This window comes from Mirounga angustirostris, unplaced genomic scaffold (assembly GCF_029215605.1).
Source record: "Mirounga angustirostris isolate CCGP_5_RB_7025 unplaced genomic scaffold, mMirAng1.0.hap1 SCAF_11, whole genome shotgun sequence".
Taxonomy (NCBI): domain Eukaryota; kingdom Metazoa; phylum Chordata; class Mammalia; order Carnivora; family Phocidae; genus Mirounga; species Mirounga angustirostris.
The window spans coordinates 15244300-15258500 of NW_026991719.1; the positions used below are offsets into that span (position 1 = coordinate 15244300).

Sequence of the window (14201 nt, forward strand, 5' to 3'; positions counted from 1 at the left end):
CCGAAACTTATAATCTGGTGGCAGTCCTCCTCGGGATTGAATTACTATTCCATAGAGAGATGATTCAAAACTAGGCGCCACACCTAGGCACTCCTATATGGGAACCCCCAACAAAACAATTATTGTTTTGTTATTATATTGGCTCTTCAGGGCTCGGAACAACAGATACTCTTCCAAGAACTGTATTTTCAGATTTTACTACATAACCAACAAAATGAATGAAAACAGTTCTCCTTTGGCACAGCCCGAAGCATTTACTTGAGCTGTGACCATCTCACGTCACACTGCTCAATAAGTACTCTGACATAACATTTTTATTAAAGGATTAATAATGACATCATTAGAGAAAACTTCAGCTGCTAGCTGATGGAACTTCCCGAAGTGTAAACAATCAGCAATTCTCGGTGGGCCTTGGCCTTTATTGAACGCTTTACTGAACACTTATTAGACTGACAGTACACCCTTGCTTCTTCATGGAGTCTCCCCACATTCTCATGGAACAGATGACCTTCTAGCCAGACCTCATCTCCTCCTATCCTCCCCTCACTCAGCCACACAGGCCTCCCTGCTATTCTGCCAACACACCGGCCATATTCACACTTCACACTTGCTGTTCCCTCTGCCTGGAACACTCTTCCTCCCAAGAGCCCCTTGGTTTGTGCCCTGGCGCCTCCTTGGAATTTTGCTCAAATGTCACCTTCGGCTGAGAAGCTGATCCAGACCACTCTATTTAAAATCCCTACATTTTCCCTCTTTGCCTGACCCTTTCCATCCCTTTATCTCCTTCCACCTAATGAGTACGTACACATTTATGTATGTGTATGCTTTTGGATTTGTGCACACTCACATATGCAGCGCTAAGAGTGGGCATCTCTTAAAATTTTGTGCTCTAGACCCTTCACTTGCCTTATCTTAGTCTCAACCCTGTATAATTGGTAAGACTTTTTTGCCTCCAAAAGCCAATGTTCACTCCCGTGGGGGCGATACTGCCCCTGGAGAGAATGCATGCTCTACGTTGATCTCTACTTATTCCCAGAAGAGATGCGGCTTAAGGAGAGCAACATCTGCTTGGCTGCCCTTCTTCTCCCTGATTCCCACGCCTGTCTAGTGTAATTCTACTGTGAGTTAGTTGACATATTCTTTAATGCCAAAGCACCTATAATTTGTGGGTTAGCGAGAGTTCCTTGTGGTAGTTTTAAGTGCAGAAGCACCTGGAAATGTAGGGTGGGGACACCAGTGGCTAAGGTACAGAGAGTTTTCTAGTCTCTCTCTCTTTTTTTTTTTTTTCAAGATTTTATGTATTTATTTGAGATAGAGACAGAGAGGGCACAAGCAGGGGGAGCAGCAGAGGGAGAGGGAGAAGCAGACTCCCTGTCGAGCAGGGAGCCCAACGCGGGGCTCGATCCCAGGACCCTGGGATCATGACCTGAGCCAAAGGCAGACGCTTAACCGACTGAGCCACTCAGGCGCCCCTAGTCTCTTTTAGATCACACCACTCTTTGCCAGCTCACAATCAAGCAGCGACCCCCTTGGCATCTTCGTTTAGGTTCTCTGGGGGTGCAGAGCCTAAAATAAGGACTTGGGGGCAAAATGGCCTCCCCCCTCTCCCCAGCCCCTAGCACAGAACAATACGTATTGTTTTATATAGCTCCGAAATACACAAGGCGGCCAGAGAGGAGGGTGCTGCTGCGGTAGACTGGCCAAGACGTGATGAGGACCTGAACCTGTGCTTGGGAAGCTGGCATGAAAAGAGGTTCAACAGACACCCTAAGGTAAGATGAGAGGATGGGGGGTCCCCTGGGATGTCGGGGTACGCAGAAAACAGAAGTCAGCCCCAGCAGTCCATGTGACATTGCCCTGAATTCCTCAAGTGTGGTAAGTAGGTCACGAACCTAGACTATGAAGCCCAGACAGTGTAGGTCCAAATCTGCCACTTGTTAATTCCGCACAACTTCTGTAATCCACCACTAGGTAACTCTGGACAACTTCCTTACCGCACCACCCCCCCCGCCCGCCACCCTGCACTTCAGTTTCCCATATGGAAAACAGGGATGAAGATAATCACAATAGGACATACTTCATCGGTATGTATGAAGAGACCGCACAGGAAACCGTGCTCATGTCCATAATTAATACGATCATGCTCTCTGTTCCTCGTTTACCTAGTGACCTTTCTAAAAATGGTTTCTCCCTTCTATGGAGCAAGACCTCCACTTCACTTTCTTTCCGTTTTATACTCTTTGCTTCTGATTTTCAAACACCCTTGGGATCGCTTTGGAAACATAAGGAAAGAAGCAGAAGTCAAAGGGTTTCAGGAGATCAGGTGACTGTTAACTTCTGTTTCTTAAATTTTTGCACAAAGTCAAGACCCGGTTAAAGTTTCAGGGCAAAAGTGAAAGGCGCATCTAATCGTGATGTTATTAGGGTGCCCTCTAGTGGGATGCATGGTCTCCCCAGGGGTCACTGGCTGGCTTCTAAAAATTAACATTAGTTTCTTTTTTTTTTTTTTTTAAAGATTTTATTTATTTATTTGAGAGAGAGAGAATGAGAGAGAGCACATGAGAGGGAGGAGGGTCAGAGGGAGAAGCAGACTCCCCGCCGAGCAGGGAGCCCGATGCGGGACTCGATCCCGGGACTCCAGGATCATGACCTGAGCCGAAGGCAGTCGCTTAACAAACTGAGCCACCCAGGCGCCCCTTAACATTAGTTTCTTTTCTAATTATAACAATAATAATGTGGGTTTATGTGGAGAAAATTCTAAACCACAGAAAAGTGGAAAGAAAAGCTTTTAAAAAAATATTCATATGAATCAGGGAACACTACATCAAAAATTAATGATGTAATGTATGGTGATTAACATAACATAATAAAATAAAATTTTTAAAAAATTCATACTCTTTCTACTCAAAGATAATGTTGGCTGGCTATAAGGCTCTTCGGAGTATCTTCGGGCCAGCTGCAGAACAGAAACAATTCAGTAGAGCCTTGGGAGATGTTAGTATCAGGTTTTACTTAGAACTATTAGCAGATACAAAATTGAGCTGGTTAGCGTTCCAGTATGTGTGGTGTCTTGGTAATGGAGCATCATGGCGGGCCTAAGCTGCATTTCCCAGAATTCCCTTTGCTGTACGTTTCTGGAGAGCTTCCTGTGGGACATGCGGACAGAAGAGGCGCAGCAGCCGCCTCCCTTCATTCACGTGAGGGCGCAGCCAGCCTGCAACGGCTCCAGCGCCACCCAGATCCGCTTCAGCTTCTCCAACTCCTGGGCCAGGTGGGTACTGAATTTTGTGCTAAGGACCCAGCTTCTGCGGGACGACCATACCACCAAGGTCACAGGTAACAGGAATGGACATGGGTTTCAGTCATGCCTGTGGGTTCCAACTTGTTCCCAGTGTCACCCTTCTTCCTGCCTCCCTCCTGCCCACCCATGGTACATGGCAAGTTCTGGCATCAGATGCGAAGGCAACAGCTTTATAGAGGCTGCTTAGCCAGCTCCCGCAGTTGTATAAGGTCACATCCCTGTGACAAATTCCTTAGTGTGTGTGTGTGTGTGTGTGTCCCTCCTTCTGTGACTGAACCCTGACTTACATGGTATGAAGGAGAAAAATTCCGAAGCAATTCGAACGAATGGTCTAAGCTGCACTGTTCACTACCGTAGCCCCTGGCCACGTGTGGCTACTTAAATTTAAGTTAATTCAAGTTAAACAAAATTATAATCTAGTTCCTCAGTCACGTTTCAAGGGCTCAATAGCCGCATGTCATTGGTGGCTACTGTATAGGGCAGCGCAGAGACAGAGCACTGCCATTATTGAAAAAAATCTCCATCACTGTGCTGGTCTCTAGGGATGATGGCCGGTATTTAGGGGTTCTGACAGTGTGTCAGACGCATCACAGGCGTCTCTTCATGCATTCATTCACTTAATCTGCGAGTAATTCTCTGAGAGATACTGCTACTTTACAGATAAGGAGATTGAACCGCAGTGATTAAATACCTTGCTATAGTCAGAGTTAATAAATGGAAGAGGTAAGATTTGACCCCGGAAAGTCCAGAGCCTGGAGTCTTTTACCGTATGCCAAACTGTGAAAGTCCCAGTGGCCTGGGTTGGCACAAAGGGAGTGGATGGCTTTGGTGGGCCTCCTGCACTCAAAGGACTCTCTTGTGATTGGGTGAGGAGCATCTCAGTAGTGACATCATCGACTCCCCCAGCTTGGACTTGATCTCAAGAAAGAAGAGATGCCTACCCCACCCCACCCCACCTTCCAATGGCAGAACGAGATGTACAAACAACCCTGGTGAGAAGGGTCATAGATGTATTAGTTAAGGTAAGGCAAATTGCTGCAATAACTAAATCCTAAAATCTCAGGGACTCAAAAAAATAGAAGTTTCTTTTCCATGTGTAAAGTCCAATCAGCAGCCTAGAATGGAGAGTAGGGTAGGGCAGGGAGAGGGACATCTGCTCCACGCAGCCATTGAGGGGCCCAGGAGGACAGAGGCACTGCTGTGTTCAACATGAAAATTCCAAATTTGCTCTGGAGAACAATATCCAGCAGGCCAACAGGAAAAGAGACAGTGAGGGGGATCAGGTGGGAGATTTTTAATGGCTAAGCCTAGAAGTGGCAAACATTGTTTCTGCCCACATCCATTAACCAGAACTCAGTCACATAGCCACTTCTAATGGCAAGGGAGGCTGGGTAACAGAGGCTAGCTGTGTGGTGAGAAAGAAAAAAATTAAAGTTTGGTGAGCTGCCAACCAGTCTCTGCCACATCCATTTAATTTGAGGGCTGCGGAGTAATTAATATCCATTAAACTAATGATGGGGCAAAATCAATGCTAAAATTACTCTCCCCAACTACCATTTTCTTTTTCTTTGCCATGATATCGACAAGGTCAAAAGTCAAAGAATCAACAGGAATTAGAGGAGGAGGAGTCCCTGCCACTTTGAAGCTAAATCCATGAATTCCCCTTCTTTGTGACTCACCTCCCTAGTTCTGCTCCCAACAAACATCCATATTATGATTTTTTCATGATCCTCAGGAGTAGGACTCCCATATGACAAACCATTTCTGTAAACATCTACATACTAGTAAAAGCCACTAACAAAGCCTGGAAGTACGGATATTCCTATTGTAGCCGACTTAGTTAGAAAAGTTGTATTTTGGGGGCGCCTGGGTGGCTTAGTTGGCTAAGCGTCTGATGATTTCAGCACAGGTCAGGATCTCAGGGTCCTGGGATCAAGCCCCACATTGGGCTCTGCGCTCAGCAGGGAGTCTGCTTGAGGATCTCTCTCCTTCACTCTCCCTCTCTCTCCCTCCCCCCTCTAAAATAATCTTTTTAAAAAAGAATTTTGAATAGGAGAGCAGCTTTAAAATGAGATGGCAGAGATGAGCGGTTCTCAGTTCGAAGCAGACCCCAAGGATCTCTGGTAACCCAGGACAATGAATTAGGAAGCTGAAGACTCTCCCTACTGGGTAATTGAACTCAGAATGTAAGAGTGTGAAGAAATCCTAACATGCAATCAGCTGAACCCCTTCATCATATGGAGGAGAGGAAACCATTCTTTAAGGGTTTCTAGCCAATGGACAGCCACTTCATTGAGGTCTATGCAAAACATTAGAGGAGTAACATATGTTGTATAAGAACTCACTGGGTTCAGATGAGGGTAATGCTGGTGATGTAAGCTGAAGGGAGAGGTCCGCGTTTTAGAGTATCTCTAGGCTTTACACTAGAGTCACAAGTCAAAATCAAACAACCAGAGTTTATTGAGCATTTACTATGTGCTAGACTATGGAGGATACAGAGAGGAAAAAGTTGTCACCCTTACCCTCAAGGACCTGACTAGATATTTCTTCATACCTGGAAAGGTAAAACCAGAAGGAGGAGCAGAATTCAGGATATGATGATCACCTTCAACAATCCCTAGCAGAGTGTCCTAACACATCTTAATACGTATTCGTTTTAGAGTTAGTTTAAAATTTATAAATAGAATTTGGATGTACAAATAATAGCAACAATAAAGAAACACATAAAAAAAAAAAATACCCGAGCTTCCATCTTATTCTGGAGCCTCCATTCCAGAGGTACAGGAAAGGGATCCTTACACCTGATGATTTAAGGTGGCTCGCTCTTTTGCTCCGAAATGATCTCCAGTTCAATCAATGTCTTTTGGATAAATGCACAATCTTTGTTTTGCCTCCTCTTCCATCTGGTGGTCAAGATGGCTTCCAGGTTGGGAATGGGGTGCTAGTGTTCTTCTGGCAGCAGGGAGAAGGGGCCCGGATCTCTGAGCCCACCCCGTGTTGAGCAATGGGTTCTCAATGGCCTCTCCAGAGATCTCCCTCACCCTGTGGGGTTCCTGAGTATCCAGTTGGCATCCACTGCTGAAGACTGTGTCCACTGGCCCCCATGGTCTATTCTCTCAGTAGCCCACCTTGGCCTGGGGGTCCCTCTCTTGATAATCCAGGTCCCCTCAAGTCTCACCTCTGAGTGTCTGTCACATCCTTCATCTGGCCCCTGGTCTAAACTGTCCACGCCATCGCTTTTGCACTCTGTCCCTGCTCCTGGCTCACAACACAGCTACCCACAAGGAACATGAAGGCCATTTAGAATCTCTACCCTGCCCACAAGAGACAAGAAAGACTTGAAAAAGACACCGTCTCCAGCCTTCTCTCTGCCTAAACACTCTATGTCATCATCTTTCATCTCTACCATGGCCTCCATGTTGATGTACAGGCTGCTATGAGTTCTGACCAGGAGTTCTAAGTGGAAAGTGGGACACAATGTCTTCCGCTTTCAGTTTCCCCTTCAACTCTCTAGAGCCTCTACCATTCCTTGTCACCACTTCTATCTTCCAGGGAAAAAGGCAGGGTCTACCAGAAGTGACCTCATGCCCGTATGGGAGTAGTGGGAATTTGGGAGGCTGTAAGATTGGCTGAGCATCAGATCAATGCCATGGTATTTATAATCTCATTTGCACAGATAGAGAATTGAGAGAGAAGGAGTACAGCACCCGGTTTGGTACTGGAAGACAAAGTCAAACAAGACAGGTTCCCTGCCTTTCAGGAGCATTACAGTCTACCCTCCTACAGCTTTACCATGCACTGAACAAGAAAGAACAAAGATTTGGATGGACAAAGCATGAGAGGATAAGAGGAAACAAGAGAGTGAGGCCTTGGGAGAGAAGAATTACAGAGAAATCTATCTCTGGAAATGCCTGCAGTGCAGAAAGATCTAGGCCCAGACCAGAGAGAGAAAGTTGGGGATTATAGCTCATGAGCTTACCAAACTGGCTCAAATGTGTAATTGTTTCCAAATGGGGAAGACAACTCTACAGGGATGAAATTATAACCATCTTCCACTATTATGTCATCTCACCCTCTGGAAAATAGTTGTACCTAAAAGAAGACCTCCTTCAAAGACAAAAAAAGAAAAGAAAAAAAGGCATTGGCACAGCCCAGGAGAGCTAGAGGCAAGAGAGAACTATAGTTACCTACTGAAGCTCATGTGGGCTTCTGGTAGACCAAGAATGATTCCCTCACACATTACCAAATTACACAACTGAAAGCATTAGGGTCTAAGGATTCTCTGTTGGCCAGTGGCCTAACAAGAGAGTGTCAGACCTACCTCTCCTTATTGTCAGGAGCTAATGAGTCATCTCTCAGGCTTCCAGGATGAAGCTACTGTGTTTGCAGTCCAAATACCCCAAAACCAGGGGGAATGGCTGCTAACCAGCGGCATACCCCGGCTCCCTGTCTTCTCCCCACACCTCAGTGACACGTTCCTTCAGTCTTCAGACACCTACGAGGCAACCCGGTAGAGTATGAACAGCACAAGCTACACATCCCAACGGGGAATCCACCGAGCTATGAGACTCTGCACAAATGACTTAATCTCTTTGACACGGACACTCAGTTTCTTCATCTGTAAACTGAGACACAAAAACTGAGGTGTTTTTGTGAGGAGTAAATGAGATGATATAGCTAAACACCTAGCAGGGCATGGCCCAGAGCAAGTCCCCAGCCTGCCCATTAGTTTCCCATCCGCCCCCGCAAACCCTCCTTCTCCATTCTCACCTGGCACTGACAATGTGCTAAAAGGACCCGTGATACAAAGGAAGTACCTAACGCTGTCATAGAAGGGGACAAGTATAAAAAGATATGGATAAAGAGAAAAGCACTGGGGAAAGAGGTTTAATTCTTCTGAAGAGATGAGGGCAGGTTTTATAGAGGTAGCAATATTTGGCTGGACCTTGGACGATTCATTCAGTTCCAAGTGGGGAGACCCCAGAAAGCAGAGGGAGGGAGTAGGGAAGTAAGACAGGAAAGGGAGTAAAGACAATAATGGGTACATTAATGAGTGGATTACTACTGGGGGCAACTGGGGCACAGCCCAACAATCTACTAGGTGTGTAGAACACAGCTCAGCACTATCTCACCAAGGGACGAGGAAGCTGGCATAGGTAAACGCCGACTCTCATCCCTCACTATTTTGGAGTGTTAACTCCCTGGCACTTCTGGCTTGTTCCAAGCACAGGCCATGCATGGTCATTTGCAGTTAGAGAGACATGGGAGCCATCAGCACACATGCACATTCCTGTTTACCTGCCCCATTTTAATTACTTTTAAAAACACTTTTCCAAAAAGACTTATTTCTACCAAGCCGCTTTCATTTTGATGACTTTTTTCCCCTTATGTTCCACTTTCCTTCCTCATCTATCCCCATGGTGGAAAAAGCACTGAAACATGAGACTGAAGATCTGGTATCTAGTCTGGCTCCACCATTTTCCAACCAATCACGCCCCTGGGGACATTTACTCATCAGTAGAGTGGGGACATTTGACTTCTGCTCTGCCGATTCCACAGTGATGTTTTAATGCCCCAAGAAGATGACGCGCAAGCATAGTTTAGAGGAACATCACAGTACCACAGCAGAATGTGTAGCCCGTGATATTTAGCTGGAGGAGTTTTCTCTACCTACTTCTGTCTTCTGCCAGTTGTGCAGGCAGTGGTCCTCAAAGTGTAGTCTGAACCAATCGCATCAGCATCACCTGGGAGCTTGTTAGAAATGTCCATTCTTGGGTCCGGCCCTATACCTACTGAATCAAAAAGTCTGGGGGAGAGACCCAAGTCCTCCAGGGGATTCTGACATTTTGAGAACTGATGTTTTCAGAGTTTGAGAACTCTGGTTTTCTGGTTATGACCACAAAATTCAGAGCTGGCTACAAAGTCCAGTCAGCCACTTCCTTGAGCAACTTACTTATCTGAGACTCAGTTTCTTGATCTGGGAAATGGGGCTAACACTAGGACCTCTCCTTCACAGATGTGGTTGAGAAGCTTAAGAGAGTGCATATGTGTAAAGCACGGAGGGACCTGGCCCATCGTAAGCAGTCAGTACATGTTTAGCTCTTACCATTTCTTTTTCTCAAGTATTGTGGCTTCTCGACATGCCCCAGTGCCTGCTTTTTGAAGGGTTGTCAAGTATTGTGTTTTATCCTGTTCAGAAGTTTTCCATTTAGTTCGCATGTGTGTGTTGTGCATCTATTTTGTTTACATGTCTTTGTTTGCTGCTAGTAGATATTTGCTTTATCCAATGAAGATTCCTTGATCCTGCCACTCTCCTCTGAGTAAGAAAGGTATTTCTCTCTGTGTCCTTAATAATTCTTCTTAAATAATATTCCTGGTGAGGATTCTTTCCATTTGCATAGCAGCATTGTATTTTTTTGGAAGTTGTGCCTACAGATGTTGCAGCCAAGATTTCTGGCCTTTTTGCTGCCTTCCTTAGGTACATTTTCTCCATGTTTCATTCTAAAGATCCTCTCTTCTGAAAACCATCCTGCTTCATTTGGCTGATTGTCTACCTCCCTTAACATTTCCATGCAGAAGTGCCTTCAAATAAACAAATAAACACTAGAAATAGACCCTCACATATGTGGTCAATTGATTTCTGACAAAGGTGCCAAGACCATTCAATGGGGAAAGGACAGTCTTTTCAACAAATAGCTCTGTGAAAAGTGGATGTCCACAGACAAAAGAATGATGCTGGGCCCTTACCTCACACCATATACAAAAATGAATTCAAAATGCATCACAGCACCTGACCATAAGAGCTAAAACTCTAAAACTCTTTGAAGAAAATATAGGAGAAATCTTCATGACATCAGATTGGGCAGTGGTTTCTTGGATAAGACAGCAAAAGCACAGGCATAAAAGTAAAAACAGATAAATTGGACTTCATCAAAAATAAAAACTTTGGTGCGTCAAAGCACACTATTAAGAGAGTGAAAAGACAACACAGAATTGGAGAAAATATTTGCAAATCGTATTATCTGGTAAAGGATTTAATACGCAGAATATATAAAGAACTCTTAAACTCAACAACAACAAAACACCCAAACAACCCAATTCAAAAATGGGCCAAAGGTCTGAGTAGACGTTTCTCTAAAAAAATAACGTTATGTCCAATAAACCCATGAAAGATGCTCCCCATCACTAATCATTAAAGAAATGCAAATCAAAACCATGATGAGGTATCATTTCACACCTACTATCAAAACAAGAGAAAATAAGAAGTGTTGGTGAGGACAGAGAGAAACTGGAATCCTTGTGCCCTGCTGGTAGGATGAAAAATGGTGCCGCCACTGGAGGAAACAGTGTGGCAAATCCTCAAGAAGAATCACCGTAGAATCACCATATGATCTAGCAATTCCACTCCCAGGTATATGTACCCAAAAGAACTGAAAGCATGGACTCGAAATTGTACTTGTACACCAATATCCAGAGCAGCATTATTTACAACAGTCAAAAGGTAGAAATACCCCAAATGTCTATCAACACTGAATGGATAAACAAAATGTGGTCTATACACACAATGGCGTATTATTCAATCTTAAAAAGGAATGAAACGCTGATACATACTATAACATGGAGGAACTTTGGAAACATGCTAAGTGAAAGAATCTAGAAACAAAAGGACCAATATTGAATGATTCCACTTATATGAGGTACCTGGAATGGCAAATTCATAGAGACAGAAAGCAGAGAGAGTACCGGGGACTGGGGTGAAAGGGAATGGGGAGCTACTGTTTAACATGGACAGAGTTTCTCTTTGAGATGATGAAAATATCCTAAAAATGGAGAGTGGTGATGGTTGTACAAAACTGGGAATATATTTAATGCCAGTGGTTCAATGGTTAAAATAGTAAGCTTTATGTTATGTTTACTTTATAGTAAAAAAAAACAAAACCTAAATAAACACATAAAGACAGAGATAAAACGGGAAAAAATGAAACAAAACAAAACAAAAACACCCAGGCACATTACCTTCCAAGGATGTAACCAGAACAACATGAAGACAAATGATGATAAGAAATATCTTGAACATCAGTAAAAGTTCTTCAGGTCTGCCAACATGGCCACACTGCCTGCCAGAGAAAAACATCCTGGAATAAAATAAAGGGAAAATGTATCATCATAGCATGCCGCAATCACAACACAGCAATACCCAAGAGGCAGTTACTTAACCAAGGCAACCTGCAATCCTGCATCCTTTAAATTACTCTCGTTCCAGGGGCACCTGGGTGGCTCAGTCGGTTAAGCGTCTGCCTTCGGCTCAGGTCATGATCCCGGGGTCCTGGGATCGAGCCCCACATCGGGCTCCCTGATCAGCAGGAGGCCTGCTTCCCCCTCTCCCACTCCCCCTGCTTGTGTTCCCTCTCTCGCTGTCTCTCTGTCAAATAAATAAATAAAATCTTAAAAAAAAAAAAAAATTACTCTCGTTCCAGAGAACTGGCAATGCCAGATGGGGCACTGGCTATAAAGAGCAAAACCTCTGTTTATTATGGGAGGACCACCCAGTGGGGTATCATATTACATTAAAAATTACTAAAAACAAAACAAAACAAAAAAACAGAAACAGACTCACAAATACAGAGAACAAACTAGTGGTTGCCAGAGGAGATAGGCAAAATAGGTGAAGGGGATTAAGGGGGACAAACTTCCAGTTATAAAATAAATAAGTCACAGGGATGAAAAGTACAGCATAAAAAATACAGTCGGTAATATTGTAATAAATTTGTAGGACGTCCGATAGTAACTACACTTAACGTGGGGAGCATTTCATAATGTGCAGAATTGTCAAATTGCTTTGTTGTACACCTGAAACTAATGTAATATTGTATGTCAACTATACTTCACTCAAAATTAAATTTTTAAAAAAATTTTTAAAAACGTGGTCCCTGTGAATTTATGGAAAACATCAATGCATGCAAAATATCAAGAGGAGAAGTTAAAAACAAAAAGCGCTGCATATATAATTATTACTACTATATAAATGCTGGTTAAAAACTATGCTAAGAATCAGAAGGGGTTGGAGAACCCTATAAATAATTCTACTCCTGTTTATGTCTTATACTGTAAAAGGATTTCCTCTTTATTACCTACAAGCCCATTATCACTGCTTGCATCTTTAGTGGTCAGGAGGACAGAGTCAACATTTTTTAAAAGCACAGTTCGTATCAAAACTGAATTTAAAAGCCTCATTTACCATTCATGCATTCATTCATTCAACAAATATTTACTGAGGGGCAATAAAAAAAATGTATTGAGGGGGGAGCCTGGCACACAGAGAGAATGGCAAATCCTGAGACTGTGTCAGTTCCTCTAACGGTGGAGGAGTTGGCCAACAGAACCCCATGCCAGGCAGTCAGCACCAGCAGCGGCGGCTGGCATGGGATGCCGAGGGAGGAAGAAGCCAGCCAGGAAGTCACAATCTGCCCACGGGCTCAGGCACAAGAATGGGGAAGTGAGAGCCCACTGAGCAGGCTCCCCCTACACAGCCCCAGGGCGAGCGGCCAGGGCAGACCAGGCTGTATGCTCTCGGCTGCCAGAAGTCCTGACCACGGAGCACCCATGACCCCAGCCACCACCGCAGCTTCTGCCAGCCTCAGAACAATAGAGTGCGTGTGCCCGGTGGCAAAGACTGAAGAGCAGGAGTCGCAAGGTTCTGGCTCTGCCATGCAGTGTCTGAATGACTTTGGACAAGTTCTTTCCAATGGCCAGGATTCCAACCCGACAGCGTTGCTGTGGTGAGTAAGCCCTGGGAAGCCACTATAAATGCTAGCTGTACTCTTCACTTGTTGTCATAGGTCGACAGATACCTATTTTGCACCCGGCATGTGCAGGGTAAAACAGTGCAGGGATTACGGGGACGAGGGCACGTAAAGATGGGGGTAAAACATAATTTCTCAGCCCCAAGGAAAAGCTGGCAATCTTTAAGGATCCTGTAACTTAATAGCCATCACCAGTACCAGTGAGGGAATTCTTTCCTTGGACGTGGCATGATAATGTCTGAGACAGGAGGTGAGTCCTTCTCCTTCCAAAGAGGGCTTACATTTTTTAAATCAATAAGCTGTATCATATATTAATAATACACTATGTTGGGGCGCCTGGATGGCTCAGTCGTTAGGCGTCTGCCTTCAGCTCAGGTCATGATCCTGGGGTCCTGGGATCTAGCCCAGCATCGGACTCCCTGCCCAGTGGGAAGCCTGTTTCTTCCTCTCCCATTCCCCCTGCTTGTGTTCCCTCCCTCGCTGTCTCTCTCTCTGTGTCAAATAAATAAAATCTTCAAAAAAAATTTACTCTTTAAAAAAATAATAATAATACACTATGTTAATAAGTTGTCAAATGCCTCTGGTTTGGCTCTCCTCTTCAACACTTTTATCCTCTCTCTGTTCATAATGGCATATTATTGACCCTCCCAAATGAGTCCCTCGAACCCGAATGCAAAGATGTAGCAATGTCTCTCTGGAGGAAAATGTAAGCGTCTGCTACAGCTACACACAACAATATTGATGAATCTCAGAGACATAAAGTGAGATAAAGGAGCCAGACGTGAAAGAATGCATAGTGTACAGAATTCCATTCGTGGGAGGTACAAAAGCAGGCAAAACCAATCGATGGAGCAAGGAGTAGGGAGAGTGGTTATCCTTGGATAGGGGGTGTGGGTATAATAATTAGACATGGGCACAAAGGCGTTTCTGAGGTACAGGTAACATTCTGTGTGCAGGTTACATGGGTGTGTTCAGTTCCTGAAACTCATCGAATTGTACACTTAGGCGTATGTCACAAAAAGTTTCATTTGAAAGTTTAAAAACCAATCTATTTTTTATTTCTGAACTCAGTTCCTCTCCAAAAGCACTGTTATTTT

General features: G+C 44.3%; 1 protein-coding gene across 13 annotated transcripts in view; it reads right to left on the bottom strand.

Moving 5' to 3' along the window:
* Positions 1-14201, bottom strand: part of ADGRG2 (adhesion G protein-coupled receptor G2) — a 131094-nt gene that overhangs the window by 56762 nt on the left and 60131 nt on the right. For all 13 annotated transcript variants that reach the window (XM_064573847.1, XM_064573845.1, XM_064573843.1 and 10 more), the window contains one exon: positions 11318-11436. In XM_064573847.1, the coding sequence (XP_064429917.1) occupies positions 11318-11435 (118 nt within the window). In that variant the 5' untranslated portion in view covers position 11436. The remainder of the gene's footprint in view (positions 1-11317; positions 11437-14201) is intronic.